At 36.6% G+C, this 27,270-nt stretch overlaps 2 protein-coding genes across 2 annotated transcripts in view; one reads left to right on the top strand and one right to left on the bottom strand.

The window, feature by feature from the left end:
* Window positions 1-2,142: 2,142 nt before the first annotated feature.
* CUNH7orf78 (chromosome unknown C7orf78 homolog) lies at window positions 2,143-14,510 on the bottom strand. The gene is made up of 6 exons (XM_088150538.1): window positions 14,490-14,510; window positions 13,885-14,337; window positions 10,199-10,283; window positions 5,693-5,838; window positions 3,084-3,164; window positions 2,143-2,421 (listed from the first exon to the last, which is right to left on the bottom strand). Exons 1-6 carry the CDS (start codon window positions 14,508-14,510, stop codon window positions 2,143-2,145), a joined length of 1,065 nt encoding a protein of 354 aa, XP_088006664.1.
* A 167-nt stretch (window positions 14,511-14,677) lies between these two features.
* Window positions 14,678-27,270, top strand: part of VWDE (von Willebrand factor D and EGF domains) — a 50,023-nt gene continuing 37,430 nt past the window's right edge. The window contains 1 exon segment of the mRNA XM_088150537.1: window positions 14,678-14,775. Within this exon segment, the coding sequence (XP_088006663.1) occupies window positions 14,678-14,775 (98 nt within the window).

The following is a 27,270-nucleotide window of genomic DNA, read 5'->3' as shown; positions in this document are numbered from 1 at the left end:
AGAATAAAATGTTTGTTTTTTTTCTAGCTACTCTTTACTCCAGAGACCAAACAGAAGTTGCTTTTGATAATGAAAAAACAGTGACAAACCCTTTTCATATTTAAAGAACAAATTCAGATAAAAACAGGATTATTCACGCAAATGACATTTCTTTGGAGCATTAAATTTGGGGCCATGCCACCCAAAAAACTCCTTCAAATGATCAAAATTTAATTTTTTGTCCTAGCTTCATCCACTTCTTTGTCCTGAGGACTTCAGCAAGGCCTCTAAAGATCTTGCTTCTGGCAGCCAGATCATTGCTAACCTTTGCTTTAAAGATATAGAAATAATACATATTGTGACAATTCTTCCCAAATTGTCTGTATTTTCCAGCCTAATTGCAGTCATATATATATGGTGCCACCAACATAACAGAACAGCATAAACTGTTTGTATTTTTAGGTTCAAAGAAAGTGCTGAAACATGGAAAATGTTATGAACTCCAATAACAAGAATTGTCAGTGTAAAAGAACACCAGAAAAAGGATCTGAATTTCAGGATTTTACATGGTGAATATCTTCCTGGTTGACCAACAGTGCACACTGTACTTTGAATGGCTTCAGGGACTTCTGGGCCTTAGAAGGAATTGCAGTTGCTAATATAACTTTTCATATAGATGAATACTTTAAGAGCATGATTTCATCTTCCATGGGATTCTTATTCAGACTCATCAACAAATGTCTTCAGTTTATGGACCTGTGATAATTGCTTATTGTTCTAATCTGTGTTAATTTGTCCAGTGTAAATCCCTAAGGGCAAATAAATTGGGAGCAACATATCCATTTTGAAGCCCTTATCATACAACGTATCAGAATTGCCCACAGACTGATAAACAGTAGTACAGTCATGTTCAAAAACTAACGAACCACATATGGCCCTCCCTTGAGATGCACTTAGGTTGGATGAATAATTCCTGTTTTATTCCAAAAGCCATTATTTATCAGTAAGATCACATTGCTCAGAAGCCCACACTGAGATTACATTGTGAAATTAGGCTGGAAATCTTTTTCCATCTGTTTCTGATTTGCTTCTCTGATTCAGTCCACAGTACTTTTCTGTTTTTGTTGTCATGTTTTACTGAAACCAGTTTTGGTACTGTTAAGCTTTTAATGAATGATCTTTCCAGATTTTTTTCATATAATAATTTTACAGTGATTTTTGCTCAGAGTTCAGGAATTATTTCCAAAGATAGCTATTCCTTATAAAAGCAAGATTCTCCTCTTCAAGTACATAGAGGGCAATACTGGTAGTTCTCAGGTTACAATGGCAATTGGGATGGGAATTTCCATTGCTAAGTGATGCAGTCATAAAGCATGATGTTACATGACTGCATCACTTAGCAATGGCAATCCCGCAGTGTGGGTTGCTATCGTAACCCCAGGACTGCACGGGTCATTAAGTAGGAAGAGGCAGAAGTCCCAGGCAAGCAGGCCATTGGGTGTGTGGGTGCTACCGGAGGCAAGGGGTGCAAGGGGCAGGCACTCCAGAGTGCAGGCAGGTGCCGGAGGGGGGCAGGCAGGTGAAAAAGCAGCAGGAGTGGGTGTGACTTCCAACTTCCTGCTGGCTTCCCCATTGACTTTGCTTGTGGGAAGCCAGCAGGGAACACTGTAAATCATGATCATGTGACTGTGGCTTGCTCAACATTGTAATCACGATCTGGGCACCAAGCACCTGGATTGTGATCATGTGACTGTGGGGACACTGCAATGTCCGCAACTTTGCAGACTGTTTGTGAATCCCCCTTGTTCAGCGTCGTCGTAAATTTGAATGGTCGCTGAATAAATGGTCGTAACCTGAGGACTACTTGTATTTTTGTAAACATTTCCCCTTCACAATATAGTTTTATATTTTTGGTCTTCTTTTAAAGTAAATTAATCAAAGTGCCAATAGGGGTTTAAGTATATAATGACATTTTATGATCATTTATTGTGTGTATGTGTGTGTTATTTTTTCAGTTTAACATTCACTGAGCTAATAGCATGGGGGCATGGGTCCGAGATAAGGCTTCTACAGTACCCAGAATGCCATTGATACTAAATGTAAAAGAACAATAGTAGTAAGATTTATGCAAATATTTGTGGAAAGTTCCATTATCCATCTTCATTATTTGTACTTCAACTCCTCAACAGTTTGAGCTACGCCTTTTGGCAGCAAGAAGCCTAAAGGTTCTGGCTTTGTATATAATGAAAGGCTGGTGTTCTCAGGCATTGTCCATCCACATTGTCCTAAGGATAGTGATGGAGAGGGGAGTTTCTGGGGCAGGCTTTTCTCTTCTTCTCTTCTGGTCAGCTGCTGATTCCGAGTGGAAACAGATACACTTCGTAATTTTTGCTTTACAGTCGCTGCTGTTTTCCTTCTGCTTTCTTCCTGCTTCTTACTTGCCTAGAGTGAAAAAAGTGAACACTCGCTGTGAATCCTAAAGAAGATATCCAAGGCCTTGAGGTGAGGGACCATTCACACAATCCATACAGATGCTAGCTACCCGTGGAGCACACAGGCTACTCTTGCTATTCCAAACTACTTTTCTTTAATTCTGTCATCTCCAACAACTTACCTTTTGCCCTTTGCACCCCACAGAAACTGCATTCGATTTGTTCTCTCTTTGTACTCACCTACTTTACATCCTCACCACTCACCGAACTATTCAGCATCTCTGATTCTTCTTCTTTTTTTGTAGTTGTTCCTCATCAAAAAAAACCCAGCACCCCAACAGTGTAACAGTAATGACAGCAACACAGACTGCTTGATTGTGCAGCTTTTTACCACCTAGCAATGGCTAGCATCTTTTAAAAATTCAGCAGCCACATAACAAGGCTCAATTTGAAACTTGGCAGGAGTTCAGATAACAAGCTACTGTGTGAAGGAGGTAAGAATAATGCAGTGGTTTTAATGAGCCGTGTCTGTTCCAAGCCAAAATAAAATCCAGCTATGTTCCAAAGAAATATAAGCTCAAAATATATCATAGAACATATCGTGAAATATATGTTACCCGACTGAAAATGTCTTGGTAAGCCATTAAGTGTTCTTAGTGAAGCATCACTTGCCTCTTTCAGCCACAGCTTGCTTAGTGTTTCTTCCACACGATCTATAAAGGCACTACGTTCACCCCACTGGAATCTATGCCTCTGAAAGTAAAATAATTAAAACAATTTGGGAGAACTATTAAATACTTTTGCAGTCAGTATTTAGAATCTCTACCTGGATCCTTTGAAATTAGCAATAGGATAAGCTGTTTCCTTATTTCTCTATAAAACTCAGAATAGTAGGACATGTATTATGGTCTCTACTTCCCCACAACCATGGGGACAGATGTACAAAACATTTTCTCTTCTTCTACATTGTCCTTCCAGATCTGCAGATGAAAGTAGATCACACAATAAATAAAGTGTTCCTGTACTTAAAAAATATCAAATTATTCAAATAAGCTAAAGATGATTTCTTCTCATGAATTTCAGAACCTAATCTTAAAGGTGAATATGGCCTTTAGGTGCTGCAAAATTATTTGATATTGGGTATTTATTATTTTCTGTTTTACAATAACTTAGCCTTATTCTAGTTTGATTTCAGTAGGCCTCTAACCTTTAATCCAGTTTTCTGTGATTTGAAGCAAATAAACTTAATGAATCTGAACTAAATGAATCTAAAGTTATAAAAGGAATAAAACATGTTGGCTTTTAACTATTAATAGTTAAAAGATTTATTTTGGATTCAGCTGATGTCACTCTTCTTCCAGATATTTATTTATTTATATTTATTTATATTTCAAATTTGTCACTGTCCATCTCACTGTGGGGTGAACTGCATTAATTATACATTTTGGTACCCCAAAACATGTCCACAGAATTCTGGGTTGAACACTTTCCTCCCTAATTAAAGTTCTTGGCAATGAAAGTGGGGCTAGATATAGTAACTGAGCCAGTTTGAAGTTCACAACATAAAAGCATCACAATTATGGCAACCATGAAACCTTTCTTTACACAAGTATCTAACACCAGTTGCTTTAACTGTGTTTCAGGATTTGTGTCTTTGCATACAAAATGTTTGAGGCTGAGTCCCTGGCATCTCCAATAAGGTTGGAGAAAGTTGATCAGCTGGACAATGCTGAGAGACTGGGTGAATTATATAGGTAGCATTCTTTTCACATTGGTGAATGGTGTGGAGGAGCCTTCAAGTCAGCTGTGATGACCACCAGTTCAATAATTTTCTCCTTCAGATGATCACTAATCACAGCAGCTTTATTCTCAAATACAATCTCATGAAGAAAACACCAGACAAGAAAAAGAATTTGCTGAGTAGGTAAGAGTTTCATCAAAATATATAGTCCTTCAAGTTTTCCAAGTTTTTCCTAATACATTGTAGGTTGGTAAAAAGTATGTGGGTTTCTGACCAATCTGGTGTGCAATAGTTGTGAGGATTGTCTAAGGGAATTAAAAGGGAAAGAGATGTGAAAAAACAGGGGACATGCCTTTATGAACCAAAAGGCTAAAATAATACATTATTTACAGTTGGGAATTATGCCTTTAGTACTATTTTTCCTTTAAACCTGTGTGTTTTATATATATAGGCTTATATTATTTATTTTGTTGATTTACAACATGCCTAAAAATGCAAAGCTAAATTGTTTTCAACCTAAATATAATTGAGACAAAAATGGGAGAAAAAAGAATTGAAAACATAAGTTGGAAATAAGCGTACATTTCTGAATCTTTAAATATTCAGATAAGAACTTGTTTTTATTGTTTTCCGTATTTATGAAGTTACTATAACTACTAAATCACTTTTTGCATCAGAAAATGTTCTCAGTACATATAGCCCTGATATTTTTCGACTAATGAATGCAAGTGAATCAGATACAGCTGCTATTACATCATCATCATCAGAAACTGTTAATAATATCTTTATCCTAAGCACAATGACTACAATTGCACATGAGTGTGACAGCCTGATCCAGTGTCCGATAAAAATATTCCATCAAGGAATCCCAGGGAAGCGTTCTACATTGCAATAGAACTTTCTTCTACCTGTCTTAAGATATCCAGTCCAACAATGTGGACTTACACATTTTATTTGCACATTTATACTTTCCAACAGTAATTTATACCTCCTGAGCAAAACAAAATATGAATTATAGGTTCTGAATTAACTGAGAATTTTAAAAATTAGTTACATACTGACTCAGATTCCTTTAAAACGATACAATAATTTGTGTTTTGTTAGGAAAAGATTCCTACCTACTTCTTTCAAAATACAATATAGTCCATCTGAAATATTCAAGAACTAAATTTGGGTTTTTTTCAAAAAGGTATTTATAAAGTAATGTCAAATGTTTTACATTTGACAGTGTAAAACTACTAAGAACTGTAGGGGATGATATTGCCTATGATGCAGTTTACATCAGGTAAGAAAAAGTTGCATTTTCCAAATCAATTCATGGGCAATATCCACCCTAGAAACCTAGGAAGCTGAGAACCTGATTTTTAACAATTCTTTAGATGTTTGCTCTCTCAATGACTTCCACAGAGGCTAAACCCCAGCAAACGGTGATCTTTGCTGAGGCTTCTAAGAACTCTGGCAAATTAATATTCTCTTTAAAAGCACAAAACAGCTATGGACAAATGCAGATGAAGAAGAATGAAAACTGGGTTATACTAACCGTAAAGGAACCAGATATAGTAGGCCAGGGCTCCTTTGGTAGCAATAGCCTTGAATCCCACTTCCGTTCTTGAGGCTTGTAGGTGACGAATTTTTCTTTTGAGCTGTACTTTTTTCTGTCATCTGTCATAGGATGCAGTCCATAGACTAAAGTGATTACACAAAAAAATTGTGTTCAATATGCACACTACATTATTGTTAATAACAGAAGGATTTAAGCCTGCAGTCCAAAGCAGACTCAAAAATAGAGCAAATGCAAAATGTCTGCACTAAGAATTTAACGTAATACCAATAACCAGCGTGTGCTGCTCCTGTTCCTTTAGAAAAGGCAGGGGCATATATATTTTTAAATACAAGTATCCAACTCAAGTCTGATTCCATGGACACAAGTAATTTTCTTGATAATCAGATAGAAGTGGATTACTACTGCCTTCTTTGAACATTTTTTTTAACTTCCCAGTCTCCTTTATAGCCTTGGGATTTTCTATATGCCTAAACAGTTATGAAGTAACCATATTAAAGCATGCATAGCTTCTGAGCCCAAGTAAGATCTTCTGTTAGCCCACCTAATGATATTACAGCACCATTTAAGATGCCTCTTATAGCCCCAAAGAACCTTTAAAAAGAGAGAGAGAGAGAGAGAGAGAGCTTTGGCATTTGTTTTAATGATTTCATGTCACATTTTAAAAATGAAAATAATAAAAACTATATGTGAATGAAAACGTTTTCACCTGATACTGAAATATCCCCAAAATGGCACCAGAAGAAACCAGAGAAACAGGATTACCAAAAGGCCCCTCTCACTGATGGTCACCCAGTTTCTACCTCAACTATCATGGGCACCTTGCAAATATACAGTTAATGGATAGAATCATATGGTTACAATAACTGCCTATTACAAGCATTAAGTACAGTATTCCTACTGAACTCTTCTGGGTCAATAACTATTTACTTTTGGTCCACAACACACACTCATTATTGTGAACCACCCAGAGTCACTTTTTGTGAGATGGGCAGCATCTAAATTTGATAGATAGATAGATAGATAGATAGATAGATAGATAGATAGATAGATAGATAGATAGATAGATAGAATTAGATATACGCAAGGCACTAATTTTGCAAGTTCAGCAGAACTGAAGAAAAGTAAAAAAGAGCTCTGTAGATCAGATCAAAGGTCTAATTAGTCCAAGATCCTATTTCCCACAGGAAATGGCTTTTTCCTGATGTTCTTTCTTAACAATTGGGATTACCTATAGCTGAATACACCTGGCAGAAATCCATCTCAAGCAAACAGACCTGGGCGCCATGCAAAAAGCTGGCATACCCTGACGGGGATATTTCTATCTGAATACAAATGATAGGTATAAAAACCTCCAATGAAAAAATATTTCCTTCCTTGGGAGAGAAGACATAGCTCTGAAGTTAAACATGTCTCTCAGACCCTCAGGCAAATCCTTGTCACCTGCGGTTTACACAAACAGGTAATGGCTGAGATGAAAGGCCTCTGTTGGAGGCTGCGGCCAGCCAGAATGAATTATACTGTAGGAGATTAACAGCTATAAACCAGGTTCTTATGTTCCTAACCATTTCTGTCAGAAGGACTTTTAAATACATGTCCTTGACTTCTTTTTATTGGTTTCTGTTTGCAAAAACATGATGAAAATCCATCACAAAATATTTGAATGGATATCAGATTGCACTTAAATCCCACCTGTACATACTTTCAGAATCACAATATTATGGAATTTGAAGAGGCTGTTTAGGGCATGGAAGTCCACTTCCTGCTTAGTGCAGAAATCCATGCTGAAACCGTCAGGTGATTGCTGCTAATCATTGATTAAACACAGCCAGTGGCAGAGAGCCCACCACCTTGTTTGCTAATTGGTTATAATTTCAAACTGCTCTTAAAGTTAGGAAGTTTTTCCTAACATTCAAACAAAATCTGCCTTTCTGTCACTTAAGCTAATTATTCTTTGTTCTATATTCTGGGATAAGAGGGAATGGTCTTGACCTTCTCTATGATAAATCCAAAGAGTACCCCCAGCTTTTTCCAAGCTAAGCTTATCACATTCCCTCAAATTCTCATCGTAAGATTTCAGTGTCAGTCCCCTGATCATCCTCATTGTTCTTCTCCTACTTCAATTTGTTTGCATCCTTAAGTCAATAGTCCCTCGAGTATCATGAAAATCTATTGATCAGCACAGCTCTACATCCACCTACCTGTCATGCAACCCACCCCATACATAACTGGCTTGCTAATCAGAATGTCATGGGGTACTTTGTTAAATGTTTTGCTAAATGATTTTCCACAATTCCACACTCTTTTTAAGAAGTTGCCCTCGAAAAATATGAGTTTGGCAAGTCTTGTTCTTTCAAATTCATGCTGATTTCTAGTAATTGTTGCATTTTTCCAAGTGTTTCAAGGTTTCTTTTCCGACCTGTTCTAGAATGCTTTCAGGGATTGGTTAGAATGATTGATCTGTAGTTCTTCAAATTCTCTCCATCTTTTAGAAACAGAAGCAGCGTTTGGCTCCTCCAGTTGCTAGATTTCATGCTTTCTCCAGATTTCTTAACCAACCTATCAAGGTGCTTTTTCTACTGTATTAGGAAACCATATACTGGCCCTGGTGATTTAAATTCATTCTTTTATTAAATATTTTGAAAAGGAAGATAAAAACTAATACAAACTAATATTAAGTAAGAAAAAGAAAAGAAAAAGAAATCAAAGAGAAAGCTAAAAGTACAAGAAAAGGGGAAAAGTGAAAGAAAAATAGAAAAGAAAGAAGTAGATTCCAATCTTCTTTACAGCAGTTTTAAGTACAATTATAAATTTACCTCTTACTCTACGGTTACAACATAACTCTCTTCTTTCTATAATCTATCCTGTTTAATCATCAAAACCATAATTATATTTTTTTCTGTTTTACTCAAAAAGTCCATAAGAGGTTTCTATTCAGCATTAAATGTAGATACTGTCTTTTCTCTGATCAAAGAAGTTAGTTTAGCCATCTCAGCAAGTTCCATCAACTTCACCAACCATTCCTCCATTGTGGGTAATGCCAAATCTTTCCATCTTTGTGCACACAATAATCTTGCTGCAGCCATCGTATACAAAAACAAAGTTCCATGACTTTTTCCAACTGTTTGTCCATCAATTTCAAAAGAAAAACCTCTGGTCTCAATTGTATATTAATCTTTGAAATCCTCTGAATCAGTGTATGCATTTGAATCCACAATCTTCTAGCTTTTTTGCACATCCACCAAGCATGATAAAATGGCCTTCTTGTTCACATTCCCAACATAGATTTGAAGAACCTTTATACATTCTAGATCATTTTTATCATGTCATATACCAACAGTACATCATTTTATAAAAGTTCTCTTTAAGATTATAACATAGTGTAAATTTCAGTCCTTTCAAACACATATTGTTTCATCTGTATATTATAACCAAAAATTTTAGCCTACTTTACCATATATTCTTTCACTTGTTCTTCTGTTTCAGATTTCAACAGAGGTTTGTGCATTTTAGCAATTACATATTCATCATTTGTACATAATTCTATTTCAAACTCAGTCTTACAATGTTCAAAACCACAAACTCTTTTATCTACTTTAAATCTTTCTAGTAACTTTAAATAAGAAAACCATTGACAACTATATCCCTCTGCCACCAGTTTTTCTCTTGATTTTATTTTACATTATATGTAGATTACCATCAGATTATATTCTCCATCCTAGATTGGATTGTAGGATTAAATTTGTCTTGCATTATGAGAATGAAAGCAGGAAAATTAACTCCTTAACTCTGTTTGGAACTTATTGACCAACACAATTGTTCCACGTTACTATAATACTGAATATTCACTGCCCAAACTATGCTATGTAGCAATATTACTACCAAGTATGAGAACTTGTTATGACCAATTAAATCTTGTATAAAATTTTGGAAGCATTGCAACAGATATTCCACTTTCCACTGAATGTACAGTTCCCTGGATCACAATCTATAATTTAACATTCCCATTTTTATATCTGTGAAGCATGGAGAACACAATTTATAGCTCAGACTATTTGTCATGTCCTAAAAATGAAAAATTAGGGCTACTTCATTTAATTTTTACAGTTATTAATATGTAATGATTAGTTGAACTTTAAACATCTCCAATAATTAATGTTAGCACTTATGAATCCTATATACTGTATAAACTGCCAAATGGGACTCATAATAATATTTTATTAATAATACACCAAGAGCTAACCTTTCTTGCATTTGTTCTAAAAAAATAAATAAATAAATGGCTACCATGGGGACCAATTGCAGTGTATGTTTCCACTCCAGAAAATTAATAGTCATAGACCAAATTTCAGAAACCCCTTTGACTTCTTGAAGTATCTTCTTCCTAATATCTATTCATGTGAGAAGGTTATGCTTAAACTCTAATGTTTATATGATCCATGTGAAAAGTTTCATGCTTACCTTAATACATCAGCAAAGACTTACTTTTGCTTAAGCATTGTGATTTGAACTTTAGACTTAAAGGATCCCTGGTGTAACTTGTCACAAAATCTGGTATTCCTTGTTCATACTGCAAATGGGGGAAAAAAGCAAAGAAGGAAGATATGGTTTTGCTGGCAAGCAACTCTGAAGAGATGATTTGTGAATTGTCTTCCAATTAGGCATTCACAATGGTTCATTAGAACAGCAAAAATTTGCCATACTGGTAAGTGGTTTTGTCTTTTCGTAACCTGCTGCTGTGACACTCTGATTTGAAACAGTAATTTTTTTGCTCCTCTCTTGCCCTTATTTCAGTTTAATTAGTTGGTATTTATTTGTTCAGGCTTTTTTCTGCTTTTTTAATCTCGAAGTTGCTTTGGCAGCTCTTTTGAATAATAACCGTAAAAAAATAAACAAATTAATAATAAGCAATCAAGGAAACAGGTTCAAATTATCCTACTTTGGACACATTATGTGAAGACGCAGCTCTTTGGAGAAGGTTCTAATGCTGGGAAAGGTGAAAGAAAAGAGAAAAAGAAGATGACCAGCAGCAAGGTCTAGTGTCTAGTCCAGTTGGGTCTAGTGGTTAAGGCACCAGACTAGAAAGCAGGAGACTCTGATTTCTAGTCCCACCTTAGGCATGAAAGATAGCTGGGTGACTTTGGGCCAGTCCCTCTCTCTCAGCCCAGATCACCTCACAGGGTTGTTGTTGTGGGGAAAATAAGAGGAGGAAGGAGTATTAGGATTGTTCACTGCCTTGAGTTATTTATAAAAATAATAAAGGTGGGATTAAAAAAAATCTAAAGTGGATAAACTCAGGTACATTAGCAATTAGTGCCATGTTGGAAGACCTGAAAGACCAGGTTAGGGACAGATCATCATGGAGAAAATTTATCTATGCGGTCACTAAGAGTTGACAACAATTTGATGGCGTGTAATCAATCAATCAATCAATCCTGGAACTGGTTAGAATTACCTTCAGGCTACTAGAAATGGTTGAAGATTGTATTTGTTCTTCCTCTTAAAGTAAAAGGACCTGATTTCACACTTTTGAAGCTAAACCAGAGAACAGAGCGAAGTTATCCTTCAGTTTTCATACTTTGCAGTTCAGGAAATGTGCTAATAAATGGTAATAAAATGCATGTGTGGGGTTATGGTGCATAAAAGAAATGAACATTCAAGGATAAGATTTGGTGAAAAGTGGACTACAGTAATGTGAATATGTGTATTTGTGTTGTTTTCAAATCACAGGCTGATGAATGAACGTATGCAAAACAGACATAGAACAGAAACAGCTGAGATTTTTATCCCCATCGGTTACTGCTAAATTTTCAGCTAACAAATCATACGTTCATATGTTTAGAGGCTCATAAAACAGTCCATTAATAATATATCATCCTTTTAAGACACAAATAGGTTTCCCAGTTAGTCTGGTGTTTTGATAATGAACTACTAATCTTAGCCTTTCTAACTTCTTCAGTTAATCATCTCTATATATTATACAGATATAAATGTAGATGTAGATATAGATATAGATATGATACAGTTCCATATCGGCCATGCTTAAGTGCTTGTAATAGATTTCATACCAAAAGCCCCACAATTTATTCTAATCCAAAGTAGGATTTTAATTCAAGAAGGTATTACTGGAAGAATTTGATGTCCTAGTATTGATCTTGTAATGCTCTATAATTATCTTAGAGTATGTCCTATATTTTTAAAGATCTCCATTACATAAATAAGTTAAATTATCTGAAGCTGTTCGAATAAGTTTTCGAATAAGTTCGAATAAGACATGTAAAATGTCATGACCGCATTGATAATAATAAAATCTATTTCTCCTTTACATTCAAATCTAGACAATAAGCAATGATTTGGCTAGATGGCTAAAATCAGTAATGGATTGGACTGGAGATGAGCTGCTTATAGGAGTTCAGTCCAGGTAACATGGATATACAATACAGAATATAGAAAGGATTGTTCAAGGTGATGGTGTTCAATTTATTTTGGATGGAATTATTCTGTCCCTTAAAATCAAGTTCATGGTATGAGATCTAGCCCTGTCTTAGGTTAGCTACTCAGCTGGGCATCTTCCAAAAAAGACAATTACCTTGATTACTTTTGTTCATGCTCCAATAACTGTAATGAACTGTACACCATGCTACTTATTATTTCCTCATTCTGATCTAATGCTAGTTTTTATTTTAAACCATGCATGTTTAAAACACCATAGGAAAAATACTGATATATCTTAAGATTAATTTTTTTTTAAAATCACAGCACACAGAGGTTAAAATACTACATTTGCTTGTTCATTTCTTTAAAAACCCTTTATATCAGGTGCTTTCCACATAGATTAAAAATTGAGGAAATTATAATATTAGAAAGCCATGTTATGTTATAAAGTATTTGTTCTATTTCCTAAGGTGAATATAATTTATTTTAATCTTTCAGGTCAATCCTGGACAGGAAGGAATGCATCCAGGTTGTCATTAAATAAATAAACAAAATACCCTTTGAGTCAAGTTTGTCTTTTGATGACTAAATGGACATCAACGTGTAGTTTTATTGGTATCGGTACAAAAATCACTTGCCAGTGCCTTCTTTTGGCTGTTTTTTCAACATCCCAGTAGAGCCTACTGTCCTGGAATTGTTAGCAATCTCTCATTCAAGTACTAACACAACTGACTGTACCTAACTTTTGGGGGGCAATCAGTCAAGGTTGTCTAGAGACTAATAAGTAAGCTGACAAAACATCCTTAATCACAATGATAAATTTCTATTTGGTACATCTCGATGAGGTACCATGTTGTCTCCAGATTCTAACTACAGTAGCAATTGTGCAGGCAGAAAGTCAATACAAATGAGTTGCATAGAGACATCCATATGAAAAACATTATGGAATATAGAAAAAAAGTCAGTGAAATAATTTCCATATGTGAATCATTTCAAAAGCAGCTCTTGCATGAAAACATTACATTAGAAAATGTTATTGTTTCAGCTGTGTTCTCAAAGCTTCACAGCAATAAAAGTAATATTACTAATTTAAAAATATCACAAAAGGGCTAATCAGCTAATTCATGCTGTGAACGAGTAGAGAAAAATAATGTAACTTAAGTGGGAGAAATAAATTCAGGTTGAACTAGTCTATTTAAAAGTACTTGAGTCTAATAAGAAAACTGAAAATTCTCCAGGCACCAACCGAGCATGGTGACTGAAGATAAATATTCCAATAGTCAAGAATTTTCTGAGAACCCCTGAGGCTTCAAACAATTTTTCAAAGGCTATTATGAGCCACATCACACACACACACACCCCAAAGGAAAGTTAAATGTGACCCACAACACAATCTTAATTTGGTCAAGACTTTTGCTGCAAGTGTGCTATCTTGCAGAGAATGTACCTCCTCTTTGTTGGGGGGCATTTACAGATCAAGATGCCAACCAAGACAACACAATAAAAGTCTGTTCTTTTTTATATGTATTGTGTCTGCCACTCATGTTCATAAGAGGGCGAGGCTTTGAATGAGTGGCCAAAGCCACCACCTTGACTTTTTTGATGCCCTCCATGGATGCCCTGTCTTTGTTATTATTTTGTAGCTGATACCAAAAAAGGGTCCATATCAGTTGTATAAGATAGCACAGGTTCCTCTTTGAAGATAGGTAATTGTTTCAGTCTCAGTTTACTTTTACCTGTCTGTAATCATATGGTTTGGGATCTTGGTATTTGTTGCTTTTAAATTTTCCCATCTTCACAAACATTAACTTGGCTTCATGGGGGCCTACATGAGGAAATCTGGTAATGATCTTTGTGTGCTTGTTCTCTTCGATGACTGGGACAATCAGTCCTGATCTTATTCTATGCAATTCCTCATAGAATGTCTTCTTTTTTTTCTTTTTTTTCAGCTCTTGGGGCTTTCCAATTGGCTTGCTTGGAGTTAAATACAGTTTATAGCTAAAATCAGGTGGCTGCTTTATCCAGCATTCTCCTTCTGGAGGGACTGTGTGTTGCTGTGATGTACGGAGTTTATTTCGTTCAAATGCTAACTCCAGATTTGTAGCAAACTTTCCTTTTGAATCAAAAGAACATTTGGGTGGGCTCTTGATAGGGGTACTGGGAAACACAGCATACTTCTCCCTCAATGTCTGAAAAAAGTTTTTAAAAATGAAGTTCATTATTATTGGTTATGCTTTCAGTACTCTATGGCACTGAATAAACTTATTATTATTACTATTATTAGTCTAAGATCAACATTTGGGATATAATATCACAGGAACTCTCTCCCAAGTACACTCACAATATTCTCTACAGTGGACATTATTACACTTATATTAGAATTGTCCTTCAATAAAACATCCTCAGAACTAATAACATTAAGGTATAGAAAACACTGGAGTTGTGGCCACATCTCAAGCTTATACAACACTGGCATTCCCAGTGAAAACTTGGTAGAGAAACAAAAATCCTACAAACAAAATCGCAGGAATGCCGTTTAACCAAGTTGTGGAAGCTCATCCAATAACAGTTAATGAAGAGAAACAGACATTGGATTTTAGTTTTCTTTTTGCAGAGCCTCAACTAAAGTAAGAATGAAAACTCAGTATTATAAAAATAGCTGTTTTGAGGTAGAATGGCATAGAACCATCAGTAATAAATATATGAAATCACCAGCTAGCCTGTAGGCTAGGCAGGCTGTGATCCAACAAAATGGTGAGATATAGAATGTAGACTCTAATGGTCACTCACATGACTTCCCCTGAAATGAGCAAATACATACTTTAAAAGGTAACCATAGTAATTTAGTGACAGTAAAATGTAGAATGGAATTGAAAATGTTAAGAGGTTCTACTTACCCTTGCCTTTCTCAAACTGCTCATACTGTATCACACTTTTCTTCAAAGTGTTAGAGAAAACCAAGCAAAGAGAAAAACTCACAGTGGTGTTTGATCTGGAAGATATTTATGCCTTTTTGTGGTACAAAGAAGCTTGGGTACATAATTGTATTCAAGCCATCTGGGTTGCTAAGAAACAACAATTTTGCCTTAAGACTCCATTCACAATTTACATTTAACCCCCCCCCCCCGAAAATAGCGTCTCTGATGGCTGAATAAGGTTAATGTGAAACCTGGCAACAGGGACACTCGTTCAAGGACTTTATTTGAACTGCTAGAAATCAAAAAGTAGAAAAAAGAAGCTATTCAAGAAAAGAAAAATATGCAGGATCCCCTTATTTTTCTTAATGAGATTACAAGGAAATATTATACATACTATATTATTATCATCATTATCACCACCACCACCACCACCATCCCTACAGTATAAACTCTCTCATATTGTTATATGTATTTAATTCTTACACACTGGATCTGCAGTAGTACACCAGGCACTTAATCCATTTTCATAATATGGAGATCAGTCCAACTCCAAAAACAACATATGGGAATATCAATATATATTATCACATAGCTGGGACTAGTTCACTGGGACTTGTGTGTTACTCAAAGCCAGCAAAGTTATATGTAGCCTTGTTCTTTTGTAAGATATTTTTACATTGCTGAGTAATCAAACATATGTTACAATACAGAACAGGTTATACTACTATTTCTACATGTTTTATACACCACTATCAAACCAGAGTAATGGAAATACAATACTACTTATTTTACTTACGACAAATTTACTACTTAAGTTCTACTTATGAGAAATTATTCTAATCATTCAGTTGCCTCTAGCACACAGAGAAACCACCAGTTGAAGAAAATCATCTGTTTTAAAAGTTCAGTAACTGAATGAATGACAGTGAAATATAATATAATTGCTCTCCTATTCCTCTTTCCTCCAAGATAGAATCATTACATTTCTGTCAATTATGCTGGACACTCTTGTACCCCATCTTTGGGGTCATTGCTTACACTTGTGCAAAGTGACTGACAAAATAAACATCTCAAGGAATGCTTCCACATGAGTATTTTATTTAGAAATTGTCCAGACTCCCTTATGGAATTTTATGGGAAGGCCTTGATTTGTAACCTGACTGGGTTTTCATACTGTCTTTTTTAATCAGGAAAAAGAAAACTCTCAAAGAGAGAACCTATGCAATGCCTTTTGATCACCAGCAGAAACCTTCCACATCGAAGACAAATTCCACATCTACAGCTGAGCAATACCTGAATTAGGACCAAGCAAAATGTCCCAAAACAACATCATGCATTCAAGATCCCCAGTCTTGAACATCAGGCTAGAGTTAGATTAGGGTTTGTTAACCTGATGCTGCCAGATGTTAAGCAAGGCAAAAAGTACGAGATGTGGCAAGAAAGAAAAAGTCCCAAATTCTCTCCTTTCTGCTTTTTGTAAGAGCCAGCCTGATGGAGAGCTCTGGAAATTTTAAAAGCTTCCTTTCTTGGGGGAGGGAGATATTTTGGTTAATTTTAATAAAACTATTTCCCAACTGTTTTTTTTCCCTCACGGACCACCGAAGTTGTTTATTTAACAGCACAGATTTACTAAGGGGGCAAGTCTTATTTAGGATTTCTATTTATCTATCTTCATATGCTATAATAATAGTGGACAAAGCCAGAAGAAGAACAGAAGATTCTCAAAAATCCATTCATACCTTGAGAAAATGGGCATCTCATTCCTTTGAGGAATCAAGGTTCAAATGTTTGATTTCTTTATGTAACATTGATGTCTGAGGGGAAACTTAGTGGTCCAAATACAACATATAAATCCCACAGACATTCTGTTCAGCGTTGAATTAAACCCTTGACCACAGTAGTTTGATTTTCAGATTTGGCCTATGATGGTTTGCCTCCTGGTCACGATTGATGCACTGCAAACATCAACTGATGGCTGAAATTTCTTTTTGCTCCATGCCATTGCTAATGCAGTGCAAGCTCTGAGTTGTTGAAAAACGGTACCTAAAATTCCAAAGTGTGTTTCTTGCAAATAAAATATATAACAAACTGCTATGAGAAGCCACAAAAGGTTGAGATTAAAATAACAATAAAAAGGATACAGTATAGTGGGTCCGTGCATTTGTCTTTGATGAGATCATATAAGACCCCTGCAAGGCAAAAAGAATGAAATACAAATAATGGCTGACATAACCAAATTATCTTTTAAGACCCATTTTTAATTAGTGTATGTTTTCACACTGAATTCAATATATAGATTAGTAAATGCTGACTACGATTAACATTTTATTTTTATTATACTATTTACTAGTATTAACAAATTACTCCATTATTATTTAGATGATTAAGTTATATTAATAATGTTAAACTATTACATTATATTATAGAGATTATTCAATTATTCACGTATTGCTTAAATTGTCTACTATGTCAGTGCAATCAGTGAAAAATAGCTGTATCAAATGATTGCTATGTGTGTTCATGATATTAACTGTAAATAACCAGGATTCCTCAGTGTATATTAAAATGAATGTTTATCACTCAGGGATTTAAACAATGGGATACGTTGCCAAAGGGGGATGCGGTGGCGCAGCGGCTTAATGACGCTGAAAGTTGCCGGCCAGAAATGGTCGACGCTTCAGCGGTTCGAGTCCAGCCTTCGCGTTAAACAGGGTGAGCTCCTGTTTCCTCCCCAGTTCCTGTCAACCCAACAGTTCGAAAACTTACGTGAGTAGATAAATGGGGACTCTCACTCCGGTGGGAGGAAAAATGCTGGCGGCGCCTTGCAAAAAAGGAGTTGGGAGCAGTTGCCGGTAAGCGCGAAAAACCGCGCGTGCCCGAAAAGGGCGCGAAGCAATGGAAACCCCGCCTCCTGCGCTCGCCAGCTGGGCTCTGCCCTAGGAAGGAGGCTCTGGCAAACCACTTCCGAAAAACAATTGCCTTGAAAACTGCAGGGACTCGTCCAAGCAGTCACTGCAGGGTCAGCAATGACTGAGCGCAGACAAAAAAAAAAAACGTTGCCACTAGATGGCAGTATATTACTTGTTATAGTAATGCAAACTTTAGAAAAAGAGAATATAGTTTGGAACAAACTGAATTTTATAATATACATCTACTAGCTTTTTTTAAAAAATCAGTAGGCATACAGGTGTCATATCCAGTTTATTAGCAAGAGAAAAAAGAATTCAGAAAGTACCTCTAAGGATTTTTTAATGAGTATACGCCTGCTTAAAAACAAATATGCCAAACATCCATTACAAAAATACAATAATAAAAAGCACAGTAATAACAAGTGGAATGGCAGCATCCCAAAATACCGAGTAGCATGTGAACGCAGGCAGCAAGAAGGCGTTTCAGAAGAACATGTTGAAAAGAATCATGTCATACACCGTATCCACTGGTTTAAAACCAAGTGCCAAAAATGAAACAATGGATGATTTTTCTTCCATGCCACCCACTCACTCTTGGCATTCCTGTGGGAGCTAAGAGGTTACTGTGTTGGCGTTTTGGTATGAAGCCAGCAGTGCAGAAGTGCCAATAAAGAAGGGCAATTCGATCTACACTGTAAGTTAAACAAATAGTGATTTCTGTACAGCAGGTAAAGATAAGCATCTTTTTAGAGTCTGATTCCTGGGGATTCTATGCACGCAACCAGGCCGTTTGCTTGGCAACACTGCCTAAGGGGCTTGGGCCTCCTTCCAAGAGTTTTTTTCAGCTTGCAGTATAACCCTAGAATTTCCCAGGTTCTGGGAGATTTATTTCTACCACAGTGAGACATATCTATATCAAACTGTGACAACGCAAGCAAACAAAAATCCCACAATAAAGCAGTAGAATGTCATAGAATATTGGACTGTACTTTGGGGGGGGGGCACAGAAAAGGTTATTATAAAATACAATTTGCAAAGAATGTAGAAAACAAATACAGCCCTACTCAACCATTGCCAGAGTATGACTGAAGCGACTTCAAACTGTTGTTAATATTGTATAAAATTCCATGCTACCTACTATTTAGTCAATTACATTCTCTTTCCAAAACTCTGAGTTTAATGGCTTTGGATGTTCGTGGGCTGTAGGTTAATTTAAACCTGAAGTATAAAAAGGACAGGCCACTGTTTTATGGGTATATTTATAGCTTTACCATTTGTTGGGTATTAAAAATGCAGCCCATTTTCTCTAGATCCAATAATTTATTTTTCCTGATATTTTTTCTCTGCTTATTTTTATGATTTTGTGTCTTTGATTTCTGACTCCATAGCTGTCCTCCAGTTTCAGCAGCCATATATATAACTTTAACTCACGAAAGACTCCTCTGCTGCATCAACATGAAGAAGAGAATTTGTTTCAATTAAAGGGGATGTTTATGTCATTTGTAGATACAAACTATATTCTACTATCCGTGATTCTTCTTGTGCATCCAGGAACGATTACAGCTTTTTCTCCGCTGGTATATTCCAGGGATGCTAGAAGTATTATTACATTGAAATAGCACAAAAATATCCATTAGGGCTTTAAGCAACAAAAAGTAAAGGCATGCAAAACAGAGCTTCTCCAGTTTTTTAACAACCTACTTGCCTACCTGTTGAAGGCAACTAGCATCACCTTCTACAGCTAGACAAATTTTCATAGTGTGGTTTCAGAATTATACACTGCTAATAGGAAATAACTTCTTCCCAAGTCTGAAATTTGGAGTTACTGTATGCTTCTGTTTAACTTTATTGGAAATGGATTGGAAGTGCAATGGGACTTCCTGCCAATTCCGTGCATACCTTTGAACATTATACAGTGATGTCCTTACATTTACTCAAAATGTATCTGACAATAGCAAAAATCAGGAGGCCTGTCTATAAATCATTAATTCTTCTCTTATCCTTAGCATATTGAAATTGCAGTATATTAGACAGCCTGCTGGGAAGTATAGCTTTCCAGGTTGGCAGACTACTCAGTAGGAAACACCAAGCAGGCTCACGCTGGTGTTTCATATGCAAAAAGCCACGGAATGAATAATTTCCAGAGCATCCAACATTGTCATTGCCTACTGGAATTTCATGCTCTCAGACTCAGTTTATATTTTAACTATTTGTCAAGGAAAATTGCTCTTGATTTTTAAGGCAGCTAAGGGTTGTGAGCTGGAGACATTTGTATTCCAAATGATATGAACATGGCATCTCCAGTGCCATGTATACTAAATAATCCCCTCATCAATCACCCTTGAAGCTTGAGCTATATGACATTTACATCCAGAGTTAAGAAGCGTACCAGCAGCTCAGAAAAATGCAGCTCATTTAATCTATGTATCCAATTAAAGAAATGGGCCCAGGGAAGAGAGAGTGAAATAGGCATAGCTAATTTTAAGATTCACATAATAAGACTGTTTTGTATTCCATGATCTCATTTTCAGAGATCCAGAACTGACACAGAGATTTCTCTATTTGTTCTATAAAGGGAAATAACATCACATGAAGGAGTTCTGCATCTGTGATTCATTGATTTAAAAGTCTTCCTTTCAAAATCCTATCTTTCAGAGTAGATTGTTTTCATTCATTTGGCTAAAACAGATGTTTAAAAAACAAAATCAAACCTTAACAATGAAATGATGATAACAGCTAAAACAAGATAGCAGGAGGTATAAAGTCTGCTAGGAAAAACCGCCTATATTAAAAGGAGAAGGAAAATACACCAGGCACTAAACTCCTGGGCAAATAAAACAGTCCAAATGCTACTCAAAAGCTAAAAGGGTAGACTTTAACCCAGTGTTTCTCAACCTTGGCGAGTTTAAGATGGGTGGACTTCAACTCCCAGAATTCCCCAGCCAGCCATGGGAAGCTGCAACCTTGCACACTTTTAGAAAGATGCCGGTCTTGTAGATCTCACTGATATACGCTGTTTAAAATGAAGTTTTAATGTCAAATTGTTATCAATAATTATTAAGCAGGACCTTTCTAGGAGGCCTAAAAATATCTGGAAAATGAATATTCCGTATTTGAAAGAATACAAGTAAAAACATTAATCCCCGTGCTTGGGAGACTTACACACAAACATTATTGATCATAATATGGGTCCTACATACAGAAAGAGACAGAAACAGTTCGCAACCGATGAGATGGGGAGAGACATCCGAATGCAATACTCAGATCATGGTGATTCTCGGTGATGCAGAATTCTTCCACTGGGAAGCAAGTCCATGATCTCATAAAGGTCTGCTCACGACAAGTGGTTCTAAAGAATATCTAAACGGAGCATCTATGACCTCACAAAAACACCAGTTACAAGAAAGCTAGACGAAGCAATGGAACAAACTATTCAAGGGGCTATTACTGCCATGCACATTGCAGGTGAGAACTGTTGGGGGTAGGTAGAATTGACAAAGAACCTTGAAATCTATGAATCTGTCTGCATTTCACCCACGTCACATGACACCCAGGCAAATGTAATATTAACATCAGAGTTGCTGTGTCATTTCAGGAGCCCTTTAGACTGCAGTAGCTGCATCAGTATTACACTGAAGTTTCATCTAGTCCTGCAGGTAGCAAAGTTTGCATATCCAGACACTGAGCTTCCATGAGTGAGAGTAGATCTGAAGCCAGTTCAAGTCCAACACAGTAATCACTTGCTTGTCACAAAGCCACTGTGTATTAGACATAAGTCTCTTCAGCGCTTAGGTTCCACTTGGACCCTATTGACCTGTGGGGCCTGTCTCTGCATGGCCACAGCAAGGCTGGGAAATAAGATAAGCCACAGAGAAACCAAAGCTTCTGGATCTTTTTGGTAACCTAAATCTTGTCACAGAAAGAAACAGCTACAGTACAGCAGAATAGTGTCACATTTCCACATGAACTTCTGGTTCCAAAATTGTGTGACCTAGTGCCATTAATACAGTTTGCCTTCTTATTTCAGGAAGACTATCATTTCCTGGCCTACTCAGGGCGGGATTCAAGTTTAAAGAGGGTGGTGGTCTTCAGGTGGGCTATTGCTTTGTATTTGACCCCCAGTGGACTTCTTGGCTGGGAGGGAAATGTGACAAGAGCATGGAGAGCCTTTAAAATTTCCCAGTGCTTAGAACAAAATCAGGTCAAAGGCATTTTGGAAGAGGAGATGGTAAGAGGTGGCAACATTTTGATGGCCTGGACCCACATTTTGAGTAACCAGGTCTACAGAGGGGGAATGGTGCCGCTAATGGGGTAGAGCCAAGATTTTTCTTTTTTCTCTGTATTTTTAAAACTGTAGTACATGTATTTTAGTGGGATTTTATGAGTTCCTCCATCAAAATACGACCTATTTTCTGAAATCACAATAAATTGCGCACTTAGAGGCCTGGTAATACTCATCTGGAATTGATTGGACTGCTGGATTAGGAGAAAAAAAATAAGGCATCAGATCACGTATAAGTAGCAGAGCCGACTTTACCATTAGGCAGATTGAAGCAGCTGCCTCAGGTGTCACAGATAGATAAAAAAAAGTTAATTACTTAATTTATCATTGCATACTGTAAATTAAAGGCTCCCTCAAGTTACTTCATGCACAGTAATCAAATGTGCTCTTCCATTTCTTTCATTGTCCCCAATGCCTACAGCAAACTGAGTAGCTTTCAAGTGTTCATACTTACTACATGTGGAGCTATGTTCCTGATATATTTACTAGAATTAAATACATTCAGTTAGTAGAACTGATACAGAACAATATGAAGCAGAACATACAAAATTCCACAGTCTAATCTCATATTATTAATGTCTGTATTTCTCTCTTCCTGCCTTTTTTGTTGAAAGACAATATAGGGGATCTGGGGACCTTTCTGCCTTTTATCTACATAGGACCAAAAGAGTGCCTGGCCCCAAACACCCGCTAAGCTCTGTGATCAAGCAGGGACTTGAACATGGGTCTCCCCAGTCCAAGCCCAACACCTTAATCTCTACCCTACTTTAGCAACCATTTTCAGAATACCAAGTGCTGAAAAATCTTGACTTTCATTGCAGAAAGCAAAAGTAAAACACTTCTCTTTTTATTTTTATGACACAGAAATATAGCTGAAAATTCCTTGCTCTCAAAAGCAGTTTGTATGTTCTTCTTCAGTACTATGTGGGTTGAATGTATGGGACATTTTTCCACCACAACACTCTAGGACTTTCATACTTGGTGCCCTCCAATATGTTGGGTCTCCTGAATTGCAATTCCAACATTAGGGATGCTATATCCCAGAAGGCTACCCCAAGTATTTATCTACACTTCCACAGTCAAAGCCTTCATCATTCACAGGAGGAAGCAGAGTTGCACACCCAGCAGCTCGAAAACTTACGTGAGTAGATAAATGGGTACTCTCACCCTGGTGGGAGGAAAAATGCTGGTGGCGCCTTGCAAAGGAGATGGGAGCAGTTGCCGGTAACGCAGAAGCCGCACACGCCCGAAAAAGGCGCGAAGCAACGGAAACCCTGCCTCCTGCACTTGCCAGCTGGGCTCTGCTCTAGGAAGGAGGCAATGGCAAACCACTTCCAAAACACTTTGCCTTGAAAACTGCAGGGACTCGTCCAGGCAGTTACCGCAGAATCGGTAACGATTGAGTGCAGATAGATAGATAGATAGATAGATAGATAGATAGATAGATAGATAGATAGATAGATAGATAGATAGATAGATAGATAAATTCCAGCCCAAATTTATTCACAAGAGGTCATTTCTACCACATGTTTTCACTTAGCTGAGAGAAAAACTGGTGAGAAACACACAAAACTCTAGTGCAATCCCTAAAAAAGATAAAGATGTCCTCATATTGAGCTCAACTCATGTCCATATAATTTTCTTAGCAGCTGCTTTTGGGGATCAGTCAGGGTGGTCATCTACTTATTGCTGAAGATGGGAAGAGATGCTTTGGGGCATCTCCATCATAAAGCAAACTATTTTGCTGGTCTTGGCCCCTTGACTTCAGCAAGGGATGCTGTTTGCAATTCTGCCTCAAATAGCTGCATATCCTGGACTAAATCTGATCAATTTTTCCAGGAAGCTTATTAGCTACCTGAGGTGGTAATGCTGATACCATACTTAGATGGACCTTCTGAGATGGACCTTTATGAGTCCTTGAGCAACCATACTGTGCCATTTCTTCCTTTCCCAGTTAGCAAACAATCCTCCTTTGGAACTTAAGGGCAGGGTCATTATTTGGAAAGATTTCTCTCCTGTGATCTACAGCTTGAAACATATTTATTTACTTAAGAAAAATACAATGCTGCCTAACTCATAAGCTATGACTTTGGGTGGTGTAAAAATTAAAAAAAACATCCAGACTGAACAATAAGAAAATATAAAACCCAATTAACAAATCATAATCGTATATAAGGACAAGTTTAATTGTCTTCTCAATATAGAGCCATAGTAAGAAGACAAAAGATTGAAAAAAGGTCCTGACAGTAATTATTTGTCTGACTGGCTTAAGATATCCAAACTCTGCTGATTACTTTGCACCCTTCATTCCTGAAAAGCACATCCATTACAGGGATGTTCTGTTTTTTCCTTCATTTTCTTCATTTTTTAGACAGTTGCTTTAGCACAGTTTTGTTTCAGCCATATTTTTGTGGGGAGGGGTGTTATGACTTCTAATAGCTTGTTGCTTCATTTCTTCATTCCTTCTATCTATTCTATATTATCTATCATTTTATGGTGTTCGACAACTTTTTGGCAAAAATTACAGAGAAATAAATAATACAACTCAAGTGCAGTTGTAGGTGAGTTTTTATTTCTGCACCTCGCTCCAGAGCAAAATTCTCTTACTTTGTTCTCCCAGGCAAATACAAAGATTTCTAGTGTTCCTGTACATCTGGAAATAATATTTCAAATACAGTGATCAGCAACAGGAGTTTAATCCTCCAGACTAATATGCATTATGTTTCACCCTTAAAAAATTAAATTAAAAAACTTGGCTCAGAGTATAATAATCCTTTCTGGACTTAAATCTTTTCTATGATGGCGGATGATTGTAATGGCTTAGTGGTGACTCAAGAACATATTCTTTACATACACGTGACATATTCAAGAGCTGAATCTTGGAGCTGCACCAGAGAGGCTTAGTTTATCTCCAGTTTGCACAGAATAGATATAAGATTTCAGAACACGCTCCTGAGTAGTTTCCTTTCCTGGTATTGTTTGGCTCAATACAGACATTTCATAAAGAGAGGCTGGATCCACAGAAGAGTGGCCAGCCAAGGTATTGGTTCACAAACACTCGCTTAGAACTTGAATAAGAGTCCTGGTAGTGCAATGTAGGTTTCAGAGCTATTTTCATGTTCCTGATTGTGTAGCACTTGTGCAAGCCAGATAAGCAGGTGGAGGCCATGGCTGGGGTTTTTTGCTCAGTTATAGCTGATACACCAGTTGCAGCATTACCTGTGGCCCTAGCTTACCTGGGTTACCATGCCACACTCAACATGGGGCTGGAAACCACTACAAAATGCAGTGGCTTATATATTAGCAAATCAAAGTTGCTACAGTCATATAATAGAATAACAGCTGCTGGATTAGCTACCATTTGATTTCTGGGTGCAATTCAGGCTGCTGGTTTTAACCTATAAAACCTTGTATGGGTTGGCACCCAGGTACTTTTCATCTACTACATCCACACCAAAAATATATTTTAATGGTTCCCCAGGTTTGTGAAGTGAGGGAGGCAGGAGTTCACAATCAATGATTTCCAATTGCATCCCCATGTTATGGAACAGCCTCCTTCTGGAAATTAAACCAGCATACCCATTTTTGGCCTTCAGGGAGCTAAAGCTGACCTGGAGAGCATTCAGGGAAAAATGGCCATCATTGTTCCCACTATATTATTGGGGATGTGTTTTTTTTTTATTTTGACTTTCCTTTTATGTTTTTGTCATGTCTTGTTTTTATGATGTTAACTGCCAGGAGTTGCTTTGGAATTCATTGGTATAAAAATACAAATAAATACAGATGGTATTTCTCATGAAAAAAAAAATTAAGACTTTTTAAAAAACAGTCCTTCTGTGAACCAAACTATGGCTTATTGCACATGAAAGCATACTAGGATTTAATGCACATACTGTCCCATCCAAGATCACAGTCTCTAGTGAATATTCTTGAATTACTAATAGAATTCCTGGGACATTCATGCTTTTATCTATAGATAAAAAGCCCCATTAATTCTTTACTTCTCTGTATTTTTAAGCAGTTTTTTTCTCTCTCAGGATTATTTTTTCATTTAGCAATCAACCAATAGTATCAAAGCAACACAGTTGCCTTAAAAAATGTCTGTTATCTTTTCTATAAAAGCTGTCAGTAACCTGCCAGGATACAAGGAAACACAAACTAACAGATTATTACTTTGAGATTCTGACAGCTTGAGCTATAGTTCCCTTATATTATATAGGTCCATTAGAGGAGATACAAAAGTGTTCCCTTGTGCAAGAACTGCATGGCAATAGATACTCTGAGAAGACTATTCAGCAATAAATAATTAGGCCTGGTGCTAGAGCACTGATGTATATTACATTGTATGACCATTTTGCTGTCAGTAAAAAATAAAATATTCAGATTCCGTCACTTAATTGTAGCAAAGAAAATGTGGAGGAGGACTTCATAATTGCCCAGGGGACTTCTTTAAGCTCTCACAGTTCATATACAAAAGTCTAACAGCATTTAATGATTAAGATAAAAATGATTAATCTTAAAAGCTCAGCTTTTCAATGAGCAGGAAATACAGTCAACATTCATGACATCAGATTAGCTTATTTAATGGTTTTCAACAGGGACTTCTCAATTTAATTGTAAAACTTCTAGGAGTAAAATTTTAATCTATTAAAATTTTAATCAGGAAGTGTTCTACTTTTCCTAGATATTTCCTAATATTTTTGTCATAATAGTGATCCATAAGTTTGCTTTTAATATACAGGATGCTACATGATTGATCATGATCATGTTCTATTATGACTGCTTTTAAATCTCTTTCATGGGCATCAAAGAAATTGCACCAAGCAACAAGATTTAATTTTCTGTATAAACTAGGAGTACCTAGAAGTACTTTAGGATGCAAGGAGTACCTACTGACTTAAAGGATCTACCCTCAATTTTACAGTGTTGAATAATACCCGTTGTATTGATTTCTCAACCTAATATAATAATAATAATAATAATAATAATAATAATAATAATAATAATAATTTA

Source organism: Python bivittatus, unplaced genomic scaffold (genome assembly GCF_059951505.1).
Source record: "Python bivittatus isolate LINGU-HERP-01145 unplaced genomic scaffold, Pbiv_v1 ctg000610_np1212, whole genome shotgun sequence".
Lineage (NCBI taxonomy): Eukaryota > Metazoa > Chordata > Lepidosauria > Squamata > Pythonidae > Python > Python bivittatus.
The sequence above is the reverse complement of the archived record's forward strand: the minus strand, read 5'-3'. Positions and strand labels throughout refer to the sequence as shown.

What these genes read in the sequence shown, in the direction of transcription:
- CUNH7orf78 (XM_088150538.1), bottom strand. Translation starts at nt 14,510, where the DNA reads ATGTCCACTGTAGAGAATATT. An exon ending in AACCATATGATTACAGACAG is followed by an intron (nt 10,284 to 13,884) that starts GTAAAAGTAAAC and finishes CCCCATTTGCAG; the next exon opens with TATGAACAAGGAATACCAGA. An exon ending in GCAAGCTGTGGCTGAAAGAG is followed by an intron (nt 2,422 to 3,083) that starts GCAAGTGATGCT and finishes TTTTCACTCTAG; the next exon opens with GCAAGTAAGAAGCAGGAAGA.